General features: G+C 43.3%; 4 protein-coding genes across 18 annotated transcripts in view; 3 read left to right on the forward strand and 1 right to left on the reverse strand.

Annotated features, from left to right (window-relative positions):
• Nucleotides 1-1556: 1556 nt before the first annotated feature.
• On the forward strand, nucleotides 1557-3924 carry LOC121856226 (tyrosine-protein phosphatase vhp-1-like; the record flags this gene model as incomplete). Its single annotated transcript, XM_042351602.1, is given in 1 exon segment — nucleotides 1557-3924. A coding segment is annotated over 1 exon segment (940 nt), but the record flags the coding sequence as incomplete, so codon positions are not given.
• A 7905-nt stretch (nucleotides 3925-11829) lies between these two features.
• On the forward strand, nucleotides 11830-14851 carry LOC121856224. Its single transcript, XM_042351600.1, has 4 exons — nucleotides 11830-13064; nucleotides 13329-13397; nucleotides 14070-14159; nucleotides 14477-14851. Exons 1-4 carry the CDS (start codon nucleotides 12042-12044, stop codon nucleotides 14537-14539), a joined length of 1245 nt encoding a protein of 414 aa, XP_042207534.1. The 5' UTR covers nucleotides 11830-12041; the 3' UTR covers nucleotides 14540-14851.
• A 546-nt stretch (nucleotides 14852-15397) lies between these two features.
• LOC121856225 (putative gustatory receptor 39b) lies at nucleotides 15398-19862 on the forward strand. Its single transcript, XM_042351601.1, has 4 exons — nucleotides 15398-16673; nucleotides 18574-18642; nucleotides 19169-19258; nucleotides 19411-19862. Exons 1-4 carry the CDS (start codon nucleotides 15684-15686, stop codon nucleotides 19471-19473), a joined length of 1212 nt encoding a protein of 403 aa, XP_042207535.1. The 5' UTR covers nucleotides 15398-15683; the 3' UTR covers nucleotides 19474-19862.
• Nucleotides 19863-20886: 1024 nt separating this feature from the next.
• LOC121856222 overlaps nucleotides 20887-25322 on the reverse strand; it is a 58998-nt gene continuing 54562 nt past the window's right edge. For all 15 annotated transcript variants that reach the window (XM_042351589.1, XM_042351584.1, XM_042351585.1 and 12 more), the window contains 4 exons: nucleotides 25159-25266; nucleotides 24766-24906; nucleotides 24098-24277; nucleotides 20887-23646 (listed from right to left, as the gene is read on the reverse strand). In XM_042351589.1, coding sequence (XP_042207523.1) covers nucleotides 23474-23646; nucleotides 24098-24277; nucleotides 24766-24906; nucleotides 25159-25266 — 602 coding nt within the window. In that variant the 3' untranslated portion in view covers nucleotides 20887-23473. The remainder of the gene's footprint in view (nucleotides 23647-24097; nucleotides 24278-24765; nucleotides 24907-25158; nucleotides 25267-25322) is intronic.

Genomic DNA, 25322 nt, shown 5'->3' on the forward strand with positions numbered 1-25322 from the left:
GTGTCGTCACTGACCCGGCGCCAGTGTGTGTGTGTGTGTGTGTGTGTGTGTGTGTGTGTGTGTGTGTGTGTGTGTGTGTGTGTGTGTGTGTGTGTGTGTAATTATGGTTGAGAGAGAGAGAGAGAGAGAGAGACAAACAAAGGACAGTAAAGCCCTGACACACAACACACACACACACACACACACACACACACACACACACACACACACACACACAGTGATCTACACAGGTGTTACATTAACCTGTACACAATAACAGGTCCTAAGCAGACATCCCTCACATAGGAAGCATCCATCAGTCATATCAGTTGAGGCGGGCGATGGAGTCCGCTATATAACTCGGTTTTAATAGAATAGTCTTGTAAAGCCCTGTAAAATTAACTCCAGCTCACGTAACAGCACTGCATCACCGAGGAAGCCGTAACCCGCCCCCAATCAATGACGTCAATGGAACTTAACCAATCAGAAAGCATCCCTGGTATCAGCTTCAATGACGTCAATGGTACGCGACTAATCAGAGAGTTCCCAGAAGATTAACTTCAATGACGTCAATGATACTAGACCAATCAGTGAGCGTCGTTGGCATTACTGGAAGGTCATTCACACAAGAAAGTCATTTTTCATGTACGTTTTAAATTATGATTTCAACACAATATTTCAGTCACACATAAACACACATTCTAATTTTAGCTTTATGCCAGATGATTTAAAATGATTCTTATTTCCTTTATAACTTTTAGTTGATTCTACAAAGTATTAATAATAATAATAATAATAATAATAATATTAATGACAATACTACTACTGATAATAATAGCCCAATCCTGACTAACTTATCTTAGTAATTTAAAGGTATATGATAACACACACACACGTACACACACACACGTACACACACACACACACACACACACACACGTACACACACACACACGTACACACACACACACACACACACACACACACACACACGTACACACACACACACACACACACACACACACACACACACGTACACACACATATTCATATATAAGTTACACACACACAACCAGAAGGCCATTAACGATATAGATCTCTCGTGTTCGTGTGATAGATTGGGAAAGTTTTAGGAACCCCTGAATATTTCGGCTTATGTGTATAGCATCAGAGAAAATGGTCCTAAGGCTAACTATTACAGTATGGCTTTTAATCACATTTAAGCAGATTTTGTTACAGAATTTATACCGGAATAGTAACAAGTGTACTGATGGTGACAGTATAGTAATTAAGGCCGCAGTGTAATTACCTGGTGGTTTCTTATACACTACAGCCGTGTGTATGGTGGTCACTAGCCAGGAGGTCGACCACTGAACGGCTACTGTAGGCTCTACATGACCGCGGGACATATGGGCTGACTAGATATTTTTATATACAAATTGATGTTATGTATAATTTATTAGCAACGTTTTCATAATTTAAGTTTCCTAATATAATCACCACCAGTTGCCAGTGTTATCACCCGACTGATGGTTCACTGTGTTCTGTGCGTCAACTCACACATTGGTTTTTTTGTCAGAATCGTGGGCGGCGGAGCGAGCTGTCCGACGAGCCCCGGAGACCCTGGACTGGGGGTTGGCGCCCCCCAGCTGCCTCACCCCAGCAGCACTACACAACCTACTGACAGATGGCTTCTACGCCCCGTACTCGGCCAACCCTCACTACCTCCTGGTGGTGGACTGCCGGGCGCCTCGGGCCTTCACCAGGCGTCGACTGACAACAGCACGATGGCACGGGGCGCTGCACACGGCGCCGCCCCCCAACCTTGTCAACACCATAGTGCTCTACGATGACCGGCCGCGCACTGCCCGGCCCCAGCCTGGCGACAATGACCCCCTGGCCACTGTCTACCACGACCTCCGACGCCAAAAGTTGGACCCCCTGGTGCTATTAGGAGGGTGGACGGTGCTGGAGGCCACCTGCCCACACCTGCTGGAGGGAGGCGACACTACCCCGACGCCCAACCCGATGCCCTGGTACCCGGCACAGATAGTTCCCGGGTTGCTGTACCTCGGTCATGCTGAGATGGCGTCTGACCCGCACGTGCTGACGGCCCTGAGAGTCACACACATCGTGGACGTGACAGAGTGCCTCCCCCCTCGCGTGCTTCCCTCTATGAACTATCTGGTAGTTCCTCTGCCTGAAGAGCCTGACTGTACAGACAATGGCTGCACCGACCTCCTCTCTTCTCTACCTACCATCATGGCCTTTGTGGGGGAGGCGAGAACTTACGGCGGCTGCGTCCTGGTTCACTGTGACCAGGGCCTCACCCGCGCCGCTGCCGTCGTCATGGGTATCCTGATGGCGGAGCGGCAGTGTACCCTGGAGGACGCCTTCTACTACGTGAAAGGCGCGCGGTCCGCCGTGCACCCTAACATAGGTCTGCTGCATCAGCTGGCCAAGTATGAGACTGTGTTGTTCGGTGCCTCCCTCACTATGGTGGAGGACCTCTTCTGACCTGCACTCTCCCTCCTCCTCGGCTGCCACACACCCGTCACCACGCTACATCAACACACTTCATGACGTTGATGCTACTTAGAGACTTTTGTATCAACAATGACTAACATTAGCCTCCACATATCGGCAGAATATTGCAGCCTTTGGACCCGACCCCGCGGGGCAGTGTGAGCCTTTTGTCGCTAGGACACTCTTAATGACGTCACTTGATGCCCACGTTTGTTTGTCTTTCGTGTTCATAAACAAAAGGAGAAAGAACAATTATTACAGTCAAAATTATTTTGTAAATAGTTTCTAAGCTGGCGGCCATCACTGAGTCAGTGGCCCAGGTGTAGCTTTAATTACCTCCAATAATTGTAGAGTAGTGAGGTTTGAACATAACTAAAGTAGGACATTATATAAATATACTAATTATCTTTGTAGATAAAAACAAAACAGTGGAAAACTTATGTATAGATACAGTAAACGCCGCCACACTGAACCTGTTGTTAGACCACACAGCACACCTCAAGCTCTACCAGGTTTTATATATCAAGTTTGGTGCATCAGAACACAGTCAGTGTCCACGTTCATGAAGCGTCCCTAAAAACATGTACGTTAAGCTGATGTACAGTCGGGGCCAAAAGACTCTTGCTGCTCCACCAAGAGCCAGGCTCGTTAACCTCCGTGAACAGAATAATGCATCATTGTCTCCCGCTTTGGGTTCACAGAGAGGCGAGAGGACCTTTGACCCCTACTGTACGTTAATCGGACAGTGTCTGTGTTGTGTCGGTAATGGACCAACGATCAACAGACGAAGTTTCCCCACTCCCGAAGGTCGGTTTTGTTGAGGTGAGGACCACACCAAGCCAGACCAGGTGTGTGCCCCTCACCATCACAGTGTGGCCCAGGTAATCATATTATGTTGGAGGTACTAATTAACACCATTCTCTCACCTGGTGCCCCCCCCCCCTCCACGATTGTCTCAACCACCTGTATTCCCCTAAGGTCATCTGTAGGAAGATTAGGCTCAGTAACTACCTAGGAGCCTGGAGCCTGCACACACACACACACACACCACACTACCTTCTCCTACCACAACAGACTGACTATCACCTACCTGTCAGAATACTCGTCCACAGTCATAATAACAGTGGAAAAACAAGTTATAACCCCTCCCCCTTTTACAGTGCTTCCCTCTTCTCTTCTACAAAATATAATGGTTTGTGGATTAAACTTCATATAAAATTATGTTATATGAGATACTTAGTCCAGGAGGCCATATATATAAACCAGGAGGCCATATATATAAACCAGGAGGCCATATATATAAACCACTGATGGAGGATTATAAAAGAACTGACACTGTTTTACCGGTGATCGAAAAGTCCCTGTGCACCTGGATAATTAACCATACTTATACCTTGTTAAAGTTACTCCAGGTGTGTGTGTGTGTGTGTGTGTGTGCCAAGTCCACCTACATTTGGCGATCAGTGACAATTACTTTGGCGATCATATCACTTCATGGCATATCCAACTAAACTCCGCCCACTTTTACGCGTCCTTAGGAACCATGACTTCTCGTAGGAGTTGATTGGCTGATAAAGGATGCATGTAAACGAGATATGTCATTGGTCCATTAGATACAGGTAGGCGGGGCCAGAGGTGCACCAGGTGAAGGGGTGAGAGTAATTAAGAATCTCTCACCTCAGTTCTGTGTTATTCCCAAAGTTAATGTTTACATGTGATGGGTGACTGTTGTTGGCGGCAAGATCCCGTAATATATGGGATGACATGAAGATTAGCCACCCTAGTTTATTTCACCATAAGATTAACCTAACCTAACCCTGATTTATTTCATCTTAAGATAACCCCATTAGCCTAACCTAACCTAAGTGTGTTACAGAGACAGGTAACCGATCATACATACATACATACATACATACATACATACATACATACATACATACATACATACACACACAACAACGCCAGAGAAGAAAAAACTATAATTTGTTTCTGTTTAATAATTTCCTTCGCCAAAAAAAAAAAGCCGAAAAAATAGTCCTTGTAGTTTTGGGAATCATGCACTTGAACCTTTATAGCGTAGACATATAGAGAGAAGTGTGTGGTGTGGCTGAGTGAGGGTGTGGCTGAGTGAGGGTGTGGCTGTGTGAGGGTGTGGCTGTGTACCACATTAATGTCAAAACACTGGAGGCTAACTATATATCCTCCCGCCTTCCTTATATAAATAAATATATAAACATCTCAAAAGTTCTAAATTATTCTATATAAACAATATATATAGAGGTGTGAAGGATGACTTATGTTAAGTTTGAATATATATAGTAGTTATCTTGTCCATATATAGAAGACCTTTATTGATGTAGTACACCTTTGGGGAGTTGTGTGTACACTTAGGGAGTTGTGTGTACACTTAGGGAGTTGTGTGTACACTTAGGGAGTTGTGTGTACACTTAGAGAGTTGTGTGTACAGTTGGGAAGTTGTGTGTACACTTGAGGAATTGTGTGTACACTTAGGGAGTTGTGTGTACACTTAGGGAGTTGTGTGTACAGTTGGGGAATTGTGTGTACACTTAGAGAGTTGTGTGTACAGTTGGGGAATTGTGTGTACACTTAGAGAGTTGTGTGTACAGTTGGGGAATTGTGTGTACACTTAGAGTTGTGTGTACAGTTGGGAAGTTGTGTGTACACTTGAGGAATTGTGTGTACAGTTGGGGAGTTGTGTGTACACTTGAGGAGTTGTGTGTACACTTAGGGAGTTGTGTGTACACTTGAAGAGTTGTGTGTACACTTAGGGAGTTGTGTGTACACTTGAAGAGTTGTGTGTACAGTTGGGGAGTTGTGTGTACACTTGAGGAATTGTGTGTACACTTAGGGAGTTGTGTGTACACTTGAGGAGTTGTGTGTACAGTTGGGGAGTTGTGTGTACACTTTTGGGGGTTGGTAATGCACTTTTGGGAAGTTGTGTGTACACTTATGTGATTTGTGTGTACACTTATGTGATTTGTGTGTACACTTATGTGATTTGTGTGTACACTTATGAGATTTGTGAGTACACTTATGTGATTTGTGTGTACACTTATGAGATTTGTGAGTACACTTATGTGATTTGTGTGTACACTTATGTGATTTGTGTGTACACTTATGTGAGTTGTTTGTACACTTTCTAGGATTGTGTACACTTTATATTAACCGTGTACACCTAATATTAACCGTGTATACTTTATATGAACGTGTGCACTCTTTCTGAGAAGTGTATATACATTTTCTGTGAAACGTGTACACGCTTTTACGACACATGTACACTTTCCATGTGACGTGTACACAATTTTAAGAGACATGAATGTGGGTTAAGTGAAGGAGTTTAGTTTTTAAATGAAGTTAAAATATTTACTATTATCTCCGTGCCTCTTCACCCTCACTTGCACTTCAGTCTCTGCACTGGGTCTATCCCGCTATGTCACACAGGGTCATGAAGGAGTTAAATGCTGTTTTATCCAGAGTGTCACCTGCACCTTTAACACTTCCCTACCCCCCACCCATCCCTCCATCACTCCACCCAACCCCTTGACTCCCACTCCCCCCACCTAACTCCCTCCATCACCTTACCCAACCCCTTTGATCTCACTCACCTAACCCCTCCATCCTTTACCCAACCCCCCACCTCCTACTCCCCACCCATCCCTCCAGATCCCCTTACCCAACCCCCCTAATTCTACCCTCACCTAACCTCCATCCCCTCACCAACCCCCCTACTCCTACTCCCCTCACCCTAATTCCCCTATCACTCCACTCCAACCTCCTTTACTCCTACCCCTCACCCATCCCTCCATCACCTTACACAACCCCTTTATTCTCTACCCTCACCTAACCCCTCCATCACCTTACCCAACCCCCCTTACCCTACCCCTCACCTCCTTCCTAATCACAAATGAAGAGAACAGGGGATTTGATGGTCCCCACGAGGAGCTCCTCCTTGATGAACTCCGGGGCCAGACACACCGCACTCAGCCTTCCCCTGAAATCATATGGGAGGATCTGAGAGCGGACAGCCCATTGTCCAAACCAATCACCTCGGAAGAACTCAACACAGCCATCTCCAATACCAAAAATAAAGACCCTGGTTATTCAGGCATCACCAAGGAGATCCTCAGCCACGGAAACAACCCGGCCATGGAGAGACTGAGAACCACAATGAACGCTTGCCTGGCCTCGGGTTACTTCCCAACTAAATTCAAAGAGGCCATTATTACCCTAACAAGGAGAGAACCCCGCCGTCCCACTAAACTACAGACCGATCTCCCTCCTCGAAGTACCTGGAAAAATCCTGGAAAAAATCATCAATAACCGTCTGAGAAATCACCTGGAAACAACAAGCAGAGTCAACTGCAGACAATTCGGGTTCAGGAAAGGGAAGTCCACCACAACAGCGATAGCCCTGGCATGTGAAAACATAGCCAGAGCCGCGGCGAGTGGTAGACAATGTAATCTAACTCTCCGGGAGGTAGCGAAGGCATTTGACAGTCTGGCACGACGGTCTAACATATAAGATCCTCCAACTCGGACTTCCCACCAACATTGAGAAGCTGCTTTGCAACTTTCTTGACGGCAGAAATGCCAGACTGAGGGTAGGACAACACACAGGAGAGACCTTCCCACTCATGAGCGGAGTCCCTCAGGGGCGCGTCCTCTCCCCCACCCTATATATTATCTACACAAGTGACACCCCGCCTCCCACTAGAATAGGTAACGAAGATATTATGTATGCAGACGACATCACTCAAATAACAACACATCAAGGAAAATCGCGAGCGTTACAGGCCGAAAACACCAGGCGGGAATTAGAAAGGGTAAATAACTACGAAAAACAATGGAAAATCCAAACCAGTCTCCCGAAATTCACAGTGATACCCTTATGCAGAAGGAAAACCCATCCATTAGTAACCAATAATGCCCAGATAGAATAAAAAAGCAGAGGCACCCTCCTGGGCCTAAATATATCCACGACAGGTTACTCCCATCATGTCCACAGTAGGAAGGAAAAAGCAAGAAGAGAGCTGAGAAAACTATACCGCTTTAAAGCGCTTCCTGAGAAAATTAAACTCCGCCTGGTGACATCATTTATCACACCGATATTAACTTACCCAGCAATACCTCTTCATACTATGAGCACCACTCAAATATTAAAATTACAGGTGGTCCAAAATGAAGCCCTAAGATTCGTCACAGGTGAAAGATACCCCTTCACCAGAACCACAGCCGAGATACATAGAGACCTGAGAATAAAACCCACCAACCAGCAGCTGCACCTGGCCAGCAGAATCTGGCAAAAGATAGAACAATCAGAGCAAGAACTCCTTCAAAGACTCCCACCAGATAACGACATCAACCATACATGGCTCCCAAAAAGTTACCAAATCTCAAAAGGTCCATTACCACCCCCGGCCAGGCAATAGACAACCTCCCTAGACCAGCATCCGCCAGTAGGGTCGGCGGAATATGAAATAAGGCCCTTAAAACACCCATATATGGGACAGGGTAGGATGTCTAGTGCCTGTACTGACAAACAATAACTAACCCATGACACAACCCTAACACACTGTCAGCTTAGCTAAGCGGTCAGCCCGCCCTCTCTTACCTCCTCCTAAACTTCTTCAATTTCCGAACTATAACTTCCTTCCCCCACCTCTAACCTTCTTTCACCCCTCCTTTCACCCCCCCTTTCACCCCTCCTTTCACCCCCCTTTCACCCCTCCTTTCACCCCCCTTTCACCCCTCCTTTCACCCCCCTTTCACCCTTTCACCTCTCCTTCACCCTTTCACTCCTCCTTTCCCTACAAAAAAAAATCTCCCTGGACTCTGGTGAAGGAAGCGCCCCCCCCCCTATACACATTGCTGTTGACCACGACATACAGACACACAGACAGCTGAAGAACACTTATAGATTCTGCACGTTAAAAATAAAAGTTCTATCTCATTACTGTGGATATTAACATCATTATCATCATCATTATTATCATCATCATTATTATCAAACAGGTTCCGGATCTCATGCTTAGCGGTGAAGAAGTTTGTTATTACAGGTCGTTACAGGTTGTTACAGGTTATTACAGGTTGTTACAGGCCATTACAGGTTATTACATGTTATTACAGGTTTTCGGGTACTGATGTTAGGAAAACTCGTATTTTAAGTGAGGTCTGCTGTGTACTGTACAAGTGGAACCTGTAGAGACTTGTACTGAGGTAAAAGTGACCTGCAATGGCCTGTATTGAGTGAAAGTGACCTGTAGAAACCTGTACCGAGATGAAAATGACCTGTAATGACCTGTAATGGGGTAAAAGTGACCCGAAGAAAGACCTCTACTAGGATGAAAATGACCTGTAAAGACCTGTACTGGGGTGAAGAATGATTTTAACGACCTACTACCATTTATCATCCACAAACATGACAATAGAATGATTTTAACGACCTACTACCATTTATCATCCACAAACATGACAATAGAATGATTTTAACTACCTACTACCATTTATCATCCACAAACATGACAATAGAATGATTTTAACGACTAATCGTCCACAAATATCCTAATGTACAGTGATATTCTAAACCTTTTTCAAATGAATGTTTACACGAAGCCTTGAGAACTGTATTGCACTGTAGGGGTCGTTGTCTACAGTGACTCAATGAAGCAGTGATACCTCCATATAACGGACTTCTCTATATAACGGACGTATCTCCCTCCATATAACGGATTTCTCTCCCTCGATATAACGGACTTCTCTCTGCATATAATTCGTTAGATGGAGTATTTTAAATCTAATGGTCCCTCGATATAACGGACTTCTCTCTGCATATAACCCGTTAGATGGAGGTTTCACATGTAACGGACCCTCGATATAACAGACTTTCATCCCTACAGTCCGTTATGTCCAGGTTTCACTGTAAATATGTCTCAAGTCTTGTATCTTACATCATGGTTTACACAATTAAAAATATGACTAACTATGTCTCGTGTTTTTATTTCATTCCTTCTTTCATAAAAAAATATATAGAAATGAAATAATAAAAAAAGAGAGGAAAAAGTGGTATTCTGTTGACTATTTGACCCAAAACAGAAAAAAATTATTTAACGATCGCCCCACAAGGGGTCACAGCTCAAGATTGAAGAAGCCGCAAGTCCAGAAAACTGTGAGCTCTTTCAAGACAAGACTTGACCAACACTGGAGCGGGTTCAGGTACATTCAGGAGCCGGTGCATGCCAACAGTGCGTGACAGAGACGTGACCGATCGCCCGGGCGGCTAGCGAGCCGATGTGAAGAGGATAAAAGTAAAGGTAAAAGACTATTGTATTTTCAGTTTTTCCTTCATTCTTTGACCTAAAAATAAATAAAAGTGGAAAGAAAGAAAAAATCCAATCTTCTTTCAATATATCCACTCACTGTTTTCACCATTTTCTTTCAAATTATGAAATAAGAAAGAAAAAATCAATCTTTCACCCGTACAAAAAAAGTGGGAGTTACTCTTCATTCATTATTTACGAAAAAAATACCGAAAAGTTACTGTAAAAATTCATAAAGATTAACATAATATCTATATATTTATTTATCTATCTATCTATCTATTTATCTATCTATCTATCTATCTATCTATATATCTATCTTGCAATCCATCTCGCTCTCGCTCGCTCTATTTTACCACAGTTACCCCCAAAACATACGATACTATACACGGTTTCTTTGATGCCCGACTCGATCAATGTTTTGGAGGACCAACTCAAATATTCATTAATTTAGAGCTGTGGTATTCAAGTGGTACCAGATGGCCCTTATAGGTGGCCTTTAAATGGTACCGTATGGCCATTAAGTGGCACCAGATGTCTCTTAAGTGGTACCATGTGGCCCTCAAGTGGTACCAGATGGCCCTTAAGTGGTACCAGAACTTTAAAGTGGTACCAGATGAATTTTAAGTGGTCACAGGCAGGTCTCCAAATGCTCAGATGGCCTCAGGTGGTATTTCAGATGGGCCATTAAAGTGGGTACGGCCACAAATACTACTACTTACCTACCACCAGTAGAGTTCTCCACCACCACCACCACTGTTCCTTAAAGCCACCACCAATTAATTACCACCACCACCACTGTCCTCAGCCAACACACTTAAGGCTTATCGAGCGATGAACTTATTGACAAGAGCAAGACAAAGATGAGTGTCTTGCATTTGTGCCTGGCCCTCACCCCTCTGGCCCTCACCTGCCTGGCCCTCACCTGCCTGGCCCTCACCCCTCTGGCCCTCACCTGCCTGGCCCTCACCCCTCTGGCCCTCACCCCTCTGGCCCTCACCTGTCTGGCCATCACCTGTCCGAAGAAGTACCACGAGTTGGGTTAAATTAAAATCGTTTCCATAATACACATTATAGCACATACACATATTACGGTAAACCCTCTCAATACCAGACTTCTCAATTCAATAATCCCTCCCAATACCGGACTTCTCAAACAGTAAACCTTATCAATACCAGACTTCTCGATATAATAAACCCTCTCAATACAGGACTTCTCAGTACAATAAACCCTCTCAATACCGGACTTTTTCTTGCAACCCCTGTACACACACACACACACACACACACAACATAAAGAAACAAAACAGGAATACAAAAAAATCAACAAACAAAATAAAGAAATTATAATCCAAACATAAACAGACGCACCTGAAGCCTGATGACCCAGTGTCCCTCGAGGAGCTGTTAATTGACTTACCTGGAAAAAATAAAAAGATCAATTAGTTACCTGTGTCCATCACCTCTCACGCCCGTCACAGCCAATTACGGTAAGATTAATAATGTAGCTGGACCACCTGCCCCCCCCCCCCAGGTAATGTTTGAGAGATTAATCTTCAGGTTAATTAAATAAACTAGACAGGTGTTTAATCTTCAGGTATACCAAATTAATTCCTATACCATCTCCAATTTTCTCACCTTACCTAACCTTACCTACATGGAACATAATTCTTTTGTATCCATTATTACGTAACCTTTATTGACAGGTGACGTAACAGACATGAAGTACAAAAAAAAAGGTGATTTGTGGGTTTTTAACGTTATAAGATAATTTTGTAGACGGTGGTGTGGGGGGGTGGGTGTGGGGGGGTGGAGGGTGTAGGGGGTGGTATGGTGAGAGGTGGAGAGAGAGAGGGTGGGGGTGTGGGATGGAGAGGCGTAAGGGAGGGGTGGGGGAATGGAGTGAGGGATGGAGAGGTGTTAGGGAGGGAGAGGTGGAGAAGGTCGAGGGTAAACCAGGTGAGGAGGCTTCAGTCATCCTCTGGCCTCGTCCACAGGTAACATCTCCCCTCCCCTCCTACCAAAACATCTCTTAATTAGCCCAAATGGACTGTCAGGTAACCCACAACACCCCAACGAGATAATTTGTGCATTTGGTGGATCTGAGGCGAGGAGTTGAAACCATGTTGCCCCATTCACCAGGAGCTGTTGTCGTTGTCTGCTAATTAATTACACCATCGTGAGGTTACCTGTGTGATAATGTCGGCAGGTAAGAGGAGGTTAGATACGATGATACCACTGGGACCGCCTGAAGTCGTGGCCACCCTCCCGCCTCTACAGTTGGATTTAGAAGATTATGCCTCACCAGCCTTCCCGACGCCCTTCATTCACATCGTCAGGTGGAGTAAAATCTGGGGTTGTCTGCCCGTCTCCTACAGCTACTCCGCCCGGTCCTGGAGGCTCTCACCTTTCCTCACCTGCTGGGTCATCTGCGCCATAGGGTTTAACGTCCCTACCTTCTATGACTGCATCAAGTCCTCCCTGGGTACGGACGGGCTCATGCTGTACGTGATGATCATGATCGTGTGCGTGATGAGTATCTCTGGGGTGTCCATGCACGTCTTGGCTCTACTTCACTATGACGAGTGGATCGACTTCCTCAATAACTGGATGACGTTCGAGCGCAAGTTTCCTCCGTTGACTGTTGGTGTCCATTCCTTCAGGGTTTCCTTCCCACTCTTTATCGGCTTCTTCCTCTACATCACCTTCTTCGTGGTCAACATCTTAAATGAACTTCGTTTTAACCTGATCAACAACGACGGTGTGTGGAGGATGTTGTCTCTGGTCTACGTCTACGTCATCTACAGCTTCACCCTCTCCATGCCCATACTGTGGGTGGTGATGGCCTCCAAGGTGTTCTCAGTGTGTCTCTGTCACATCAGGAGGGAATTAGAATCTATAATGGAATGCGTCAGGTTCGGGATCCGGTGCACTAACTCTCCTATACAGAAGTGCATCGCTACTGGGGACATGAACCGCATGCAGGAGGCGGTGCTGGACCTGGCGAAGATCATCGAGGGGTTCAAGGCCATCATGGGACCCTTCATGCTGGTGATCATTCCTCACCACATCGTCTCCCTCATCTGCTTCCTCTACTGGACCCTCGTGTCTATCCTCGACTACTCTGACTGGTACTTCCCTCTCAGCTTCAGTCTACTGTCTGCCCAGGCCATTATGCCCATCTTCTGTGGCGCCATCTATAGTGAAGACGTCCACACTCAGGTGACCCACCCTCACCTCTCTTGTGTACACTGCTATGTACAGTTGTTATAGGAGTACAGTGATGTGTACAGTGATGTGTACAGTGTTGTCATTAGTGTACAGTGATGTGTACAGTGTTGTCATAAGTGTACAGCTAGCTATCCACTCAATATACCTACCCACACACACTAGCTACCCACACACACTAGCTACCCACACACTACGGCTACCCACACACTAGCTAGCCACACCATGAGACTAACGTTTACACTGACATACTTGCAGAAAGAGGCCCTCATCGAACCACTCATCATACTGAAAGGCTCCATGACAGACGAGGCAGCTAAACATAAGGTGAGTATGAGGGCCTTCTTGGTGTGTTAAGTGTGTGTGTTAAGTGTGTGTGTTAAGTGTGTGTGTTAGGTGTGTGTGTTGAGTGTATGTTTAAGTGTTTGTGTTTGGTTTTAATTGTGGGTATAATACTACTACTACTACTACTACTACTACTACTAATAATAATAATAATAATAATAATAATAATAATAAGAATAATAATAATAATAATAATAATAATGTCAAATTCCAATCTGTGTAAGTAACAGGACACTCAGTAACTGTCATTAAGTAACAGGACTCTCAGTAACTGTCTTTAAGTAACAGGACACTCAGTAACTGTCTTTAAGTTACAGGACACTCAGTAACTGTCATTAAGTAACAGGACTCTCAGTAACTGTCTTTAAGTAACAGGACACTCAGTAACTGTCATTAAGTAACAGGACTCTCAGTAACTGTCTTTAAGTAACAGGACACTCAGTAACTGTCTTTAAGTAACAGGACACTCAGTAACTGTCATTAAGTAACAGGACTCTCAGTAACTGTCTTTAAGTAACAGGACACTCAGTAACTGTCTTTAAGTTACAGGACACTCAGTAACTGTCTTTAAGTTACAGGACACTCAGTAACTGTCATTAAGTAACAGGACACTCAGTAAGTAACAGGAAACTCAGTAACTGTCTCCACCCTCAGATGACCACACTAATTGATCACCTTGACAGACTCGACGCCCAAATTGAGGGTCGAGGCTTCTTCACTCTTAACAAGGGCATGGCCACCACGGTAAGGCAGCGGCAGTGGTGGTGATGGTGGTGGTGATGATGATGATGATGATGATGATGATGATGATGATGATGATGATGATGATGATTATATTACTAATAATAATAACAATAACAACAAAAATAACAGCCCCACAACACCACACAACACAACACCACACAACACAACACCACACAACACAACACCACACAACACAACACCACACACCACACCACAACACAACACCACACAACACAACACCACAGCACACACCACACCACACAGCCTCTCAATGCTATAGTGTGAGTGTGAAGGTGATTTGCTGTTCAATCTTTCAGGTGGTAAATACTGTAGTCACCTATTTAGTGGTGCTGATACAGTTTTACGGTGGAGGGCGCTGATTACTGCCACTCTTCTTCTTCTCCTCCTTCTTCTCCTCCTCCTTCTTCCTTTTTCCTTCTTCTCCTTCCTTTTCCTTCTTCTATCTTTTTCTCCTACCTCCTCCTACGCCTTCCTCTTTGGTCTATCAGTACAGTGACCAACAACCCCAGCACTGCACTCGGCCACCTTACCTCACCCAACTGAACTGAAGTTGTCGCGGGCGAGAACCAAGGAACCATAATCCAAGAGCCGAGCCCTGTGTACACCCGGCCTCCACATCCAATATATACATAATCTCAATCAAGAATACATAAATACAAAATAACTATGTATAAAGGATGAAGCTATGTTATTATTAGATGTTACAGAATTAAAATATATACTGTAATGGAGCTTAGTGTGTTATTATCCGATTTAATTCTCGCTGTAACACATTTAAGCTCAAGTCTGATCTCTCTCTCTCTCTCTCTCTCTCTCTCCCAATAATTTCTTCCTTAATATACCCAAAAATTATATATCGCTTAAGAAAGTATGTGCCTATGTCTTAGATGATACCTTCGGGGTCCTAACCTAACCTAAACGTAGCTTAACCTAACCTAACCAAAGCTAAGTTAATCCGTAGTGTGGCCACAATTAACACCAGATAGTGATCCATACTTCAAGCCATTGTGGGGCGGTGTGAAGAGGCGGATCTTTGTGGGTTGGGGCGGGGGAGGGTGGGGGTGGGGAGAGTGGCGGGGGGGGGATGAGTGGAGGGTGAATAGTTGGGGGCGGGGAGGGTGGCAGTAAAGGGGGTGAGGGGGGCGGGGGTGAGGGGGTGGGGGCGGTGAGTGGCAGGGAAGGTGGCAGCTACAGATTTCATCAGTCGATCACCGGATGTCATGGAAGATAACAGCCCAGGCAAGTCCTGCCAGGGACCCCCACACTCCGCCTCAAGGGCCACGTACCAGAAGAGTGACACTTGAGTCTTTTAAAAGTACATTGATTGTTTGGACATGAGTGTTTCCCCGTGGCGCCCCTTAACACTTTTCCTGGAAGGCGAAGGGAAGGAGTGTAAAGGAGGAAGTGGTTACACGTGTGAGGAGAAAAACATGAAGGTGTTATAAAACGTGTATGGGCTGGAGATCTGTGTCGTGTGTGTTAGAGAAACGTTAGACACAGATAATGTTCGCACACAACCCCACCACCCTGGCAGAACTTCCCTCCATCTCCATCGACCTGGAGAGCATAGCTATGAGGACCTACCCGACTCCCTTCATCCACATTGAGCGCTGGAGTAAAGTGTGGGGTTGTCTGCCCATCACCTACAGCTACCCCAACCGCTGCTGGAGGATGTCGCCCTTCCTCACCTTCTGGGTCCTCTGCTCCATAGGGTTCAACGTGCCCTGCTTCTACGACTGCCTCAGGGCCTCCGTCGGTGGGGACAACAGCATCACCCTCTACGTGATGGTGTTGATAGTGATGGTGATGAGCATCTCGGCGGTGACCATGCACGTCCTCTCCCTCATCCACTACGACAAGTGGGGTAAGTTCCTCGAGAGTTGGATGATATTTGAGCGTAAGTTCAGGAACCTCACGACGGGGGTTCACTCATTCCGCCTCGCCGTCCCGCTCTATGTAGGCTTCCTCATCTGCGTCACCTTCTTCGTGGTCAACATCTTAAATGAACTTCGTTTTAACCTGATCAACAACGACGGTGTGTGGAGGATGTTGTCTCTGGTCTACGTCTACGTCATCTACAGCTTCACCCTCTCCATGCCCATACTGTGGGTGGTGATGGCCTCCAAGGTGTTCGCTCACTGTCTCTGCCACATCAGGAGGGAACTGGAATCTATACTAGAGTGTGCCAAATTTGGAGAGACGTGTACCTTGCCTGTCCAGAAATGCATCGCTGAGGGTGACATCAGTCGCCTACAGGACGCCGTGTTGGAGCTGAGACGCATCATTAAGGCGTTTAAGGCCATCATGGGACCCTTCATGCTGGTGATCATCCCTCACCACATCATCTCCCTCATCTGCTTCCTCTACTGGACCCTCGTCTCCACCCTCGACTACTCTGACTGGTACTTCCCTCTCAGCTTCGGTCTACTGTCCATCCAAGCCATCGCCCCCATCTTCTGTGGCGCCATCTACAGTGAGGAGGTCCAGACACAGGTATATTAGCCTATCTTCCTCACTATCACCGTCTTCTTCACCATCAGTCTCCCTCACCATCAATACCTCCAAAACACTACCACCACACTATAATCTTGGCTAAGTTCGGTTGAATTAGGCTAAACTGGGTTAAAGTAACGTTAGGTAGGTTAATCTTCAGGTGAAATAATCAGCCTTGGGGAGACGGGTTTAAAATTAGTGTAATCCTAATTTTTCTGAAACAAATTCCTGCGACACAAGTTGATTTATTTAAAGTAAACAAACAGACGTCACCAGATGATGTTAGGTGGTGGGTTAGCTGGTGGGTCAGGATACAAGTAGTGGGTTAGCTGGTGGGTCAGGATACAAGTAGTGGGTCAGCTGGTGGGTCAGGATACAAGTAGTGGGTTAGCTGGTGGGTCAGGATACAAGTAGTGGGTCAGCTGGTGGGTCAGGATACAAGTAGTGGGTCAGCTGGTGGGTCAGGATACAAGTAGTGGGTCAGGATACAAGTAGTGGGTCATCTGGTGGGCCAGGATACAAGTGGTGGGCCAGAGACAAAAGGCATCTCCAGCGCCACACTTGTGATCCTCCACCACCACACACAACCACACTTACACTACAATGCATCGCCTTAACCCTTACCGATACGAGGAGAAAAATTTGGAAAATAAAGTATAAAAAAAAGTAATAATGTTAATATGACTAAAGTTGAAAAAAAGTAAAAAAAAAAGTAATAGTTTATACGACAAAAGTTTAAAAGCAAAAAAGTAACATTATTACGACAAACGTTTAAAATAAGTAAAAAAAAAATATTAAGACGACAATGGTTGAAAAATTATTTATAAAGTAACAATATTAATACAATACTTATACAAACATGGATCACCTGAAGATTAAACCCCCCACAGCTTATTACCCTATTACAATCTACCCCGCCCCCCCACCACCTCCAGGTAGCGTTAGGTGTTCAATCAGGTGAAATAAACTAGGTGTTAATCTTCAGGTGATCACTAAACATTTGAAAGAGGTTAAATGAGGTAATATAACACACTCACCTCAGCGTTGACTCAAACATGGTTCCAGGCGTTTAGAGGTTGAGTTTCATGCGTCATTATCCTTAATATACTCATTATCCTACAGTGCACCATCATCTTTCTACATAACGTCATTATACGCCACTAGTATTTATTCTCATCAAACAGTCAATAGTTGTTACTTTATTTATTACTTGACTTACACAACGATGGTTCGGCTATAGGGGAGTTTCTTGTCTATTTCATGTTGTTTTCTTCACTTTATACACTTAAAACACTTGCGTAATCCTAGTATATAATTTCATTGACACTTCAACGTTATTTTCATGCACTATTATATCATTACAATGTTAAGAAGGAGTTTAATTAGCGAGAAATATCACCGGTACATTTCACTTCACTTTAAACTGGATAAGATGGCGAATGTTTACTTCCTCACACCTCACCAACACTTACAATCACTTATTATTTTCGTCAATGGAGGAGTGAGAAAATATCTAATTGAATATTTATGTTGAAAAAAATATATATTATACTCTACCATAATATAACTTCTGATTGTGTTAGTGGATATATAATATATATGACCTTCCAAATGACGTTCAGTTGAAGCACGTGACTACACTATTTTTTACTAACATGCTTAAGCAGTCAATACCTATATACGGTAAAATTGCAGAAGTAACACGTACGATGTTTAACCTAAGTGAGAAACGAACATAAAATTCCCCTAATAATGTATTTTGTAGCTAAGTAAACCAGAAGTAAATATATTTTAATAATCTAGGAAACTTGCATTGAGAAAATATTATTTTTGCTCACTGTGATTGGGAATTCCTTCAACACAGCTTAAATGTCTCTGATGATGTAATTAACCATTACAGAAAAACTCCCTCATAGAGCCCTTGTTAATGCTGAAGGGGACGCTGAAGGAGGAGGAAGCTAAAGTCAAGGTGAGTTTTCATTTTCATGTTTTATATTGACACACCTGAGATTCGTGCCCCTTAGGTGGTCATCTGAATATTAGCCCCCAAAGTGTTCACCCGCGGATCACCCCCACCAAAAAAAATAAAAATGTTCCTTTGTTGTTACAGATGTACTAAAAACTAGGCTTCACGGTGTGTGTGTGTTACTGGTGTATGACTGTGTGTGTTACTGGTGTATGACTGTGTGTGTTACTGGTGTATGACTGTGTGTGTTACTGGTGTATGACTGTGTGTGTTACTGGTGTATGACTGTGTGTGTTACTGGTGTATGACTGTGTGTGTTACTGGTGTATGACTGTGTATGTTACTGGTGTATGACTGTGTGTTACTGGTGTATGACTGTGTGTGTTACTGGTGTATGACTGTGTGTGTTACTGGTGTATGACTGTGTGTTACTGGTGTATGACTGTGTGTGTTACTGGTGTATGACTGTGTGTGTTACTGGTGTATGACTGTGTGTGTTACTGGTGTATGACTGTGTGTGTTCTTACAGATGGCGGCCTTGATCGACCACGTTAGCAGAACAGACGCCCAGATTGAGGGGTGCGGATTCTTCATACTTAACAAGGGCATGGCTTCCACGGTACGTCTCTCTCTCTCTCAATGTACCAAGACAGTGGAAGTATATAAACAATGGTAAACAGTAAAGCAATATAAAGATATCAAATAGAACCAACCACATGTTCAATTCCAGTGAGGTCCTACAATTAACCTGTACCTTGTTTCCTTCTACAGGTGGTGAACACAGTGGTGACCTACCTGGTGGTGCTAATACAATTCTACGGCAGTGGACGCTGAAGTTGCTGGACGGAACCTTCAACACAAGTTTTTCACCACCCGAGTCTGTGTGTGGTCACCTGAAGATCAGCACCTCCTCCAGTTTATTTCACCTGATGATTAAACACCTTAATGCTATCTGGTGGGGTTAGATTAGGCTAGAGTAGGTTAGATTAGGTTGTTACATTGAATTATATTAAATTAGGGTGGGGTAGGATATATTTGGTTAGATTAGGGTAGGGTAAAGTTAAATTAGGAACGCATTAGCCCAGTACCTGCCAACAGTGCGTGACAGAGTCGTGACCGATCGCCAGGGCGGCTAACAAGCCGATCAGTGGCGAAGAGGATAAAAGTAAAAACATATGAATAATTACCAAACAAACACCTTTAAATTCTAAGATCGTCATGAATTTGGGTCCCTAACCCCGTCGTAAGTCGGAGAGGAGCTGGGTACGATATTACTTGATCTAAAACAAAATAACAAAATAAATGAGCATCAAACCGTCAACATTTGGTACATAACCATTCCCCTCATCAAAAATGTGTCAATCTTTATTTTACTTTCTGTATAATGTCGATGGTATATTTTGATGTTTTTATCAGTAGTTTAAGTTGACAAGTTAGAGGTACTGTACGAAGAGATGCAGTGGCCAAATGGATGCACATCACTCACCTCCCGTCCTAAAGGTAGCTGGTTTGATCTCGGGGCACTCTTGGTCAACCCAGCTGTAAATGGGTACCTGTTTTTACACGTAGGGATTAGAAGCAAAGGCTAACGAGTACAGTGTCGGCCATGCTATCCAATCTCTCTCAAGCTGTTACACAATACCAAATACTGTATCTAGAGACTTTAAAAAACCCTTATAAACATTTAAATTCTACTGTATATAAAGACTAAATAAAATATATAAATGTTATGTATTAATTTCTTTACCTTATAGAGGATGTTAAGTTATGAATGATGTGCTTAAACCACTTTAGTACAAATCATGTGAGTATATGTCATCTCCCTCAACTGGCCAATCATATTACAGCAACTCGATGACGTCACTCAACATAACACCAAGAAATCAGCCGTCTATACTCATGTTGTTTTAACCGTAAGCCACCCATATGCTGGACCCTCACTAGATGTGAATTCGCGTTTAGGCAGCGACCGTATTTCTACCATTTTATGCAGCAAAGATTCCCTATTACGTGTTCTGTAGAAGACATGGCGCACTAGTTTTATATATTATCTTTATTTCTAAGCCACATAAGAGTATTGTAATGATTTTTCTACAACCTTTACTGTTGACTTTTAGTAGATGTGGAACATATCCCAATTTTCACCACAAGATTAAGTACTCACCATATGCGGATTCCCATTATGCCGTGTTGTCGCAGAACACAACCATAGCATAAAGCGAGTGCTGTATTAAGATCAAATAAACATTTAACAAATATTTCTTTATTGTACAAGTAAATCAAAATGTACATAACATCTCAGAAGACCAACAGTGTCAAGGACGAGTGAGTGCAGCTGTGTGAATTGTAACAAATGACCACAACTGTCACGCTACACTGAGGTGACGTCTTGAGAGTGGGGAGGAACCGTAACAGCTGGGATGGACTTATCACTGATAGGATGTACACATTACTGGTACAGGGTGTTTCAAAAGTCCTGTTATCCAGATGGCATATTACATTTATTACAGAACACATGTACCGTACAATCGTGAAATCGCCATCTCATTAAGAACAGGAGCATCAGGATATCTTCCATGAAATGCTTCTTTCACCTGTGCATAAGACGGCAATGTATGAAGACCCGCTGCACCTGGGAAAACAGTATGTTGCTCCCACTGAGAACAAAGCACCAGTAGTACCAACTGTTGGATGTAAGAAAGATTCCGACACGTCGTCACTTATTTCGTGGTGGGTAACGTGACTTTTGAATCACTCCGTATAATGGAATTATTACTGCTAGGATGGCTCTATTACTGCTTGGATGGATTTGTTATTGCTAGGGTGGATAATTTAATGCTAGGAGAAGGAGTACTGTTCATGTTCAAGATGGCTGACGAGGATCAGTTGGTATGGACGGTGTTTCTCCCACACAGTCGCCTTTGTAAGGTACACAACCAAGTGGTCCTGTGAAGCTCTTTTCGAGGATCAATATATTTTGGCTGCTGCATATTCATCTATACAGCCACCTAACATTCATCTATAGTATACACAAGGATTCAAGGCTGGTGGTAATGCCTATGTAGAATCAAACCCCAACAAGACCCCAAGATAACAGGATATCTTAGTTTTAAATGAACAATAATCCAGCTTTATGATTATCCTGAATAAGAAGACTTTATCCATATATATTTTGTCCTTTTAATGTGATACTTGAAGAGATTTTATTATCCAGGGTTTTATAGCAAGTCTCTCTTACCTGTGGAGTAAAGAAACATGAATGATATATATATTTACAGATAAAGATAAACCATAAATATAAACAAGGAACCAGTATAGCTTTGGCGGGACATTTCTGCGGTTCATCACCATATGGCTGACCGGACTATAAATGCTTCTTGTGTTACAGCACCAGATCCTATTTAACAAAGAATTAAACTTTACTTACCTCCTAGAAAAGAGCATCACAGGGGATAGATGTAGATTATCGTCAGGTAATCTAGTTAAGACAACAACAACAACTTTTGGTCTGTAAGCATTGTCGAGAGATGATGGCTGTAAACTTATCTTTATCAGCAGCAAAACTTACTGGGGAATGAATTGAAATTATAACTATCTCCTTCATTACTAAATCCTTGTCTGAGGATTATAATTTCATGGATTTTTTTTTTTAGAAGAACAAAAATCTGATCAAGTCTAAAGGACATCTTCTCCCAATCAGTGTACAGACCTTCGATGCTAAATCACCTTGCAATTGGCCCAAGTAGATCCACATAGTACAGAACAGGAACAACGAGTACTATTTCTCAGAGCAAAAACATATAAAAAAAAGAACAAATATGGTAGTTTATTATCCTATGACAAATGGAGGCAAGTCAATAACAACAGACAACTGGACACAAACACCTCTGGCGCACGAAACATCGTCAACAGAATCTCGACATAGGAAACCTTATGAAATAGCCTCCCTAAAAGAAAAGTTTACCTAAGTAACAAGCACCATCCTGTGTTTTATTTTAATCAGTGCATATTATGAGGAGCAAAATAATCACCCAAAACAAGAGATGAAGCTTGGCGAGTGATGGTTGGAATTATTCTCACAGCTCAAGTCTCCTTTAGTTAGTCTTCCCTCTTGGGTGGAATATAAACCTCACTCATTATTATCTATCTCAGTGGCTGGTGCTGCTGTCTCACTCGGCCACGGATGACATACGAGCATTACGTTAACTTATTCAAAGACAAAGACACAAACTTCTTTTTGGTGTTAATAAGCCACAGCTGGCTGGGTGATCTTATTAGTAGTCTCAACATTAAGTGTAGGTATGTAAGGTCCATCAATTATTATTTCTGGTGGGTGTGGTTAAGCCCTGTCCACCACACCCACCTCTCACACCCACACACCTAGATATCACAATATTCAACAAGTATGCATATTAACTCCTGTACAATAATCAACATTGGGTAATAATAATAAATACTAAAGTTGATATAACAAAACAGTCTTCACCTTATCTAATCTATATGATCTTTAACCTGATACAGATGACGTTTTTTAAGTACTGACCATAATAACAGAACAAGTCCGATAAGAATACCATTGTGGAGTGAAGAGGAGCGAGTCACACACCCTTCCCTCACCAACCTACGAGTCAACGCCCATTCTTGCACGCACACACACGCACACACACACACACACACACAGACACACATATTGCAACGAGTCTATGCAACATACTCCTTTGGTTTATGCAAGAAATATAGATACAGGAATTTTATGATGTTATATTACAGACATGTGTTGAAGTATACATAGAGAGATTAATTTGAGCCAGAGTATAGTTGAGGGAAAGGGTGATCACGCTGCCTTCTGGTGTGCTGGACTCCTGAAGCAGAAGATGAGGAAGAGTGTGTACATGATGAAGGCCAGAGTGATGGCCCCGGTGGCATACATGAAGAGGTTCAGTTCTGGGTGTTTAAACCTGTTCTTCTGTAGCCAGTCGAGTACCTCCTCCTCCACGGACAGATCCCCTGAAACACGAATACCGATGTTACTTTCACAATCAAGTGTTTATGAAGATATTTTACACAATTTCATAATCATACAATTATTATATCGATAATTTATTGACTGTTCACCATTTTTCTAGTAAGGATCCATTGTTGTATTTATTTAAGGAGTATTTTAAATAATCTAAGAAAAGTTTAACAATCACACTTTTATTTTTATTTTTTTATTTGTCATTTCTATCATTCATCAGCATCTTTGTTATGACCTTTATTATCCAGTGTTAATACAGGAGCAAACTGTAGTACCTGGAGAGAAAACTTGCCATGATTGGTAATACTGTATCACACTAGATAACACCCTTCTCAAATATAACTCGTGCTGGACATCGAACCCAGAACACAGTAGTGAGAGCCCCTTGACTTATACCACTGTACCACCAACACACCCTCCCAAACCTAACCCATTACCCACCTCTGTATATACTGGGGAATCTCCTCCTGAAGTAGACGAGGGCCGGCAGCTTCTGGATGCCGTACTTCTTGGCATAACGAGTGTCGCGGATCTTGACAAAGGTTATGTCCAGGTCATCGGTCTCATCGTCGATATTCTCCAGCTCAGCCAATACCTCCTCACTCCTGGCGTTGTCTTCATCTACAGGTAACAACAACAACAGGTGAGGTAAGAGTGGGACTTTTATGCTCTAGAGTGGCACCTCTATTGAATGGCCTACTGTTTATGGAAAGCAAAGTCCATTATATTGAGGGTCCGTTAGATGTGAAACTTCCATCTCATGAACTATATATAAAGAGAAGTCCATTATATGGAGGTTTTACGATATAATGCTCTTTTTTAAACTTGTAATACACCAAAACAAACAATAAAACTATTCCATGATCACTGACTTCTCTCCCTCTAGTTATAAATTAGTTATCAACCTAATTGGCCACTTCACTGTACTAATTATAACTTTCTAATAACTAAATCCTCCTCAAATAATGTGATAACTTTAATCTACAGGTATGTGTCTATTAGCAAGTATACATTACTTATTGTTGTACTTTTTTAACTTTTTTCCACAATAAACATCTAAAATCAGGAAGATATTTTGTAATTATCCGGTACACACACACACAACTTACAGAAGTACACGGCCACGAAGTCATTCTCATCGAGCAGTTTCTCCAACATCTTACGGTTCACTTCCTCGATCTCGTCCTTGATCTCAAACACGTCTTGGGAGGTCAGCCACTTGAACACCTTCTCCTCGTCCAGTAAGTCACCTGAAGGAGGGGGTGACAGTGATTATTTTGCTACCTAGAGAACTGCCAAGTAGAGAGAGGATCATTTTTTTCCAAACAATACAATATCAATAGACAAGAGCTCTCACTGTCTACCATAGCTTCATGTTTTGTCACCATAGTTCCATATCTGGCTACCATACCATACTGTTCAGTCCTGTATATCAGAATTACTTATTAATCAAGTATCTATAAGTGTGGGTGACGTGAGTAGACAGACAGACAGATACCCACCATCATATACAAGGGGCATCTTTTTCCTGAAGTAAACAAGGGCAGGAGTGTGTAGTATGTTGAACCTATGGGCAGCGTCTGGGTCATTGATCTTCACGAAGTCGATCCCTGGTGAGAAAAAAAGGCCGGTTGATTTATAAGGTCATTTTCGTGTTATTATTTCC

Source organism: Homarus americanus, unplaced genomic scaffold (genome assembly GCF_018991925.1).
Source record: "Homarus americanus isolate GMGI-L3 unplaced genomic scaffold, GMGI_Hamer_2.0 scaffold48016, whole genome shotgun sequence".
NCBI lineage: Eukaryota > Metazoa > Arthropoda > Malacostraca > Decapoda > Nephropidae > Homarus > Homarus americanus.

Excerpts from the sequence above, each read along its gene's own strand:
- LOC121856224 (XM_042351600.1), top strand. The coding sequence starts at position 12,042 with ATGTCGGCAGGTAAGAGGAGGTTAGATACGATGATACCACTGGGACCG. Across the intron at positions 13,398-14,069 it reads ACGAGGCAGCTAAACATAAG|ATGACCACACTAATTGATCA; the intron begins GTGAGTATGAGG and ends CTCCACCCTCAG. Across the intron at positions 14,160-14,476 it reads ACAAGGGCATGGCCACCACG|GTGGTAAATACTGTAGTCAC; the intron begins GTAAGGCAGCGG and ends TCAATCTTTCAG.
- LOC121856225 (XM_042351601.1), top strand. The coding sequence starts at position 15,684 with ATGTTCGCACACAACCCCACCACCCTGGCAGAACTTCCCTCCATCTCC. Across the intron at positions 18,643-19,168 it reads AGGAGGAAGCTAAAGTCAAG|ATGGCGGCCTTGATCGACCA; the intron begins GTGAGTTTTCAT and ends GTGTTCTTACAG. Across the intron at positions 19,259-19,410 it reads ACAAGGGCATGGCTTCCACG|GTGGTGAACACAGTGGTGAC; the intron begins GTACGTCTCTCT and ends TTCCTTCTACAG.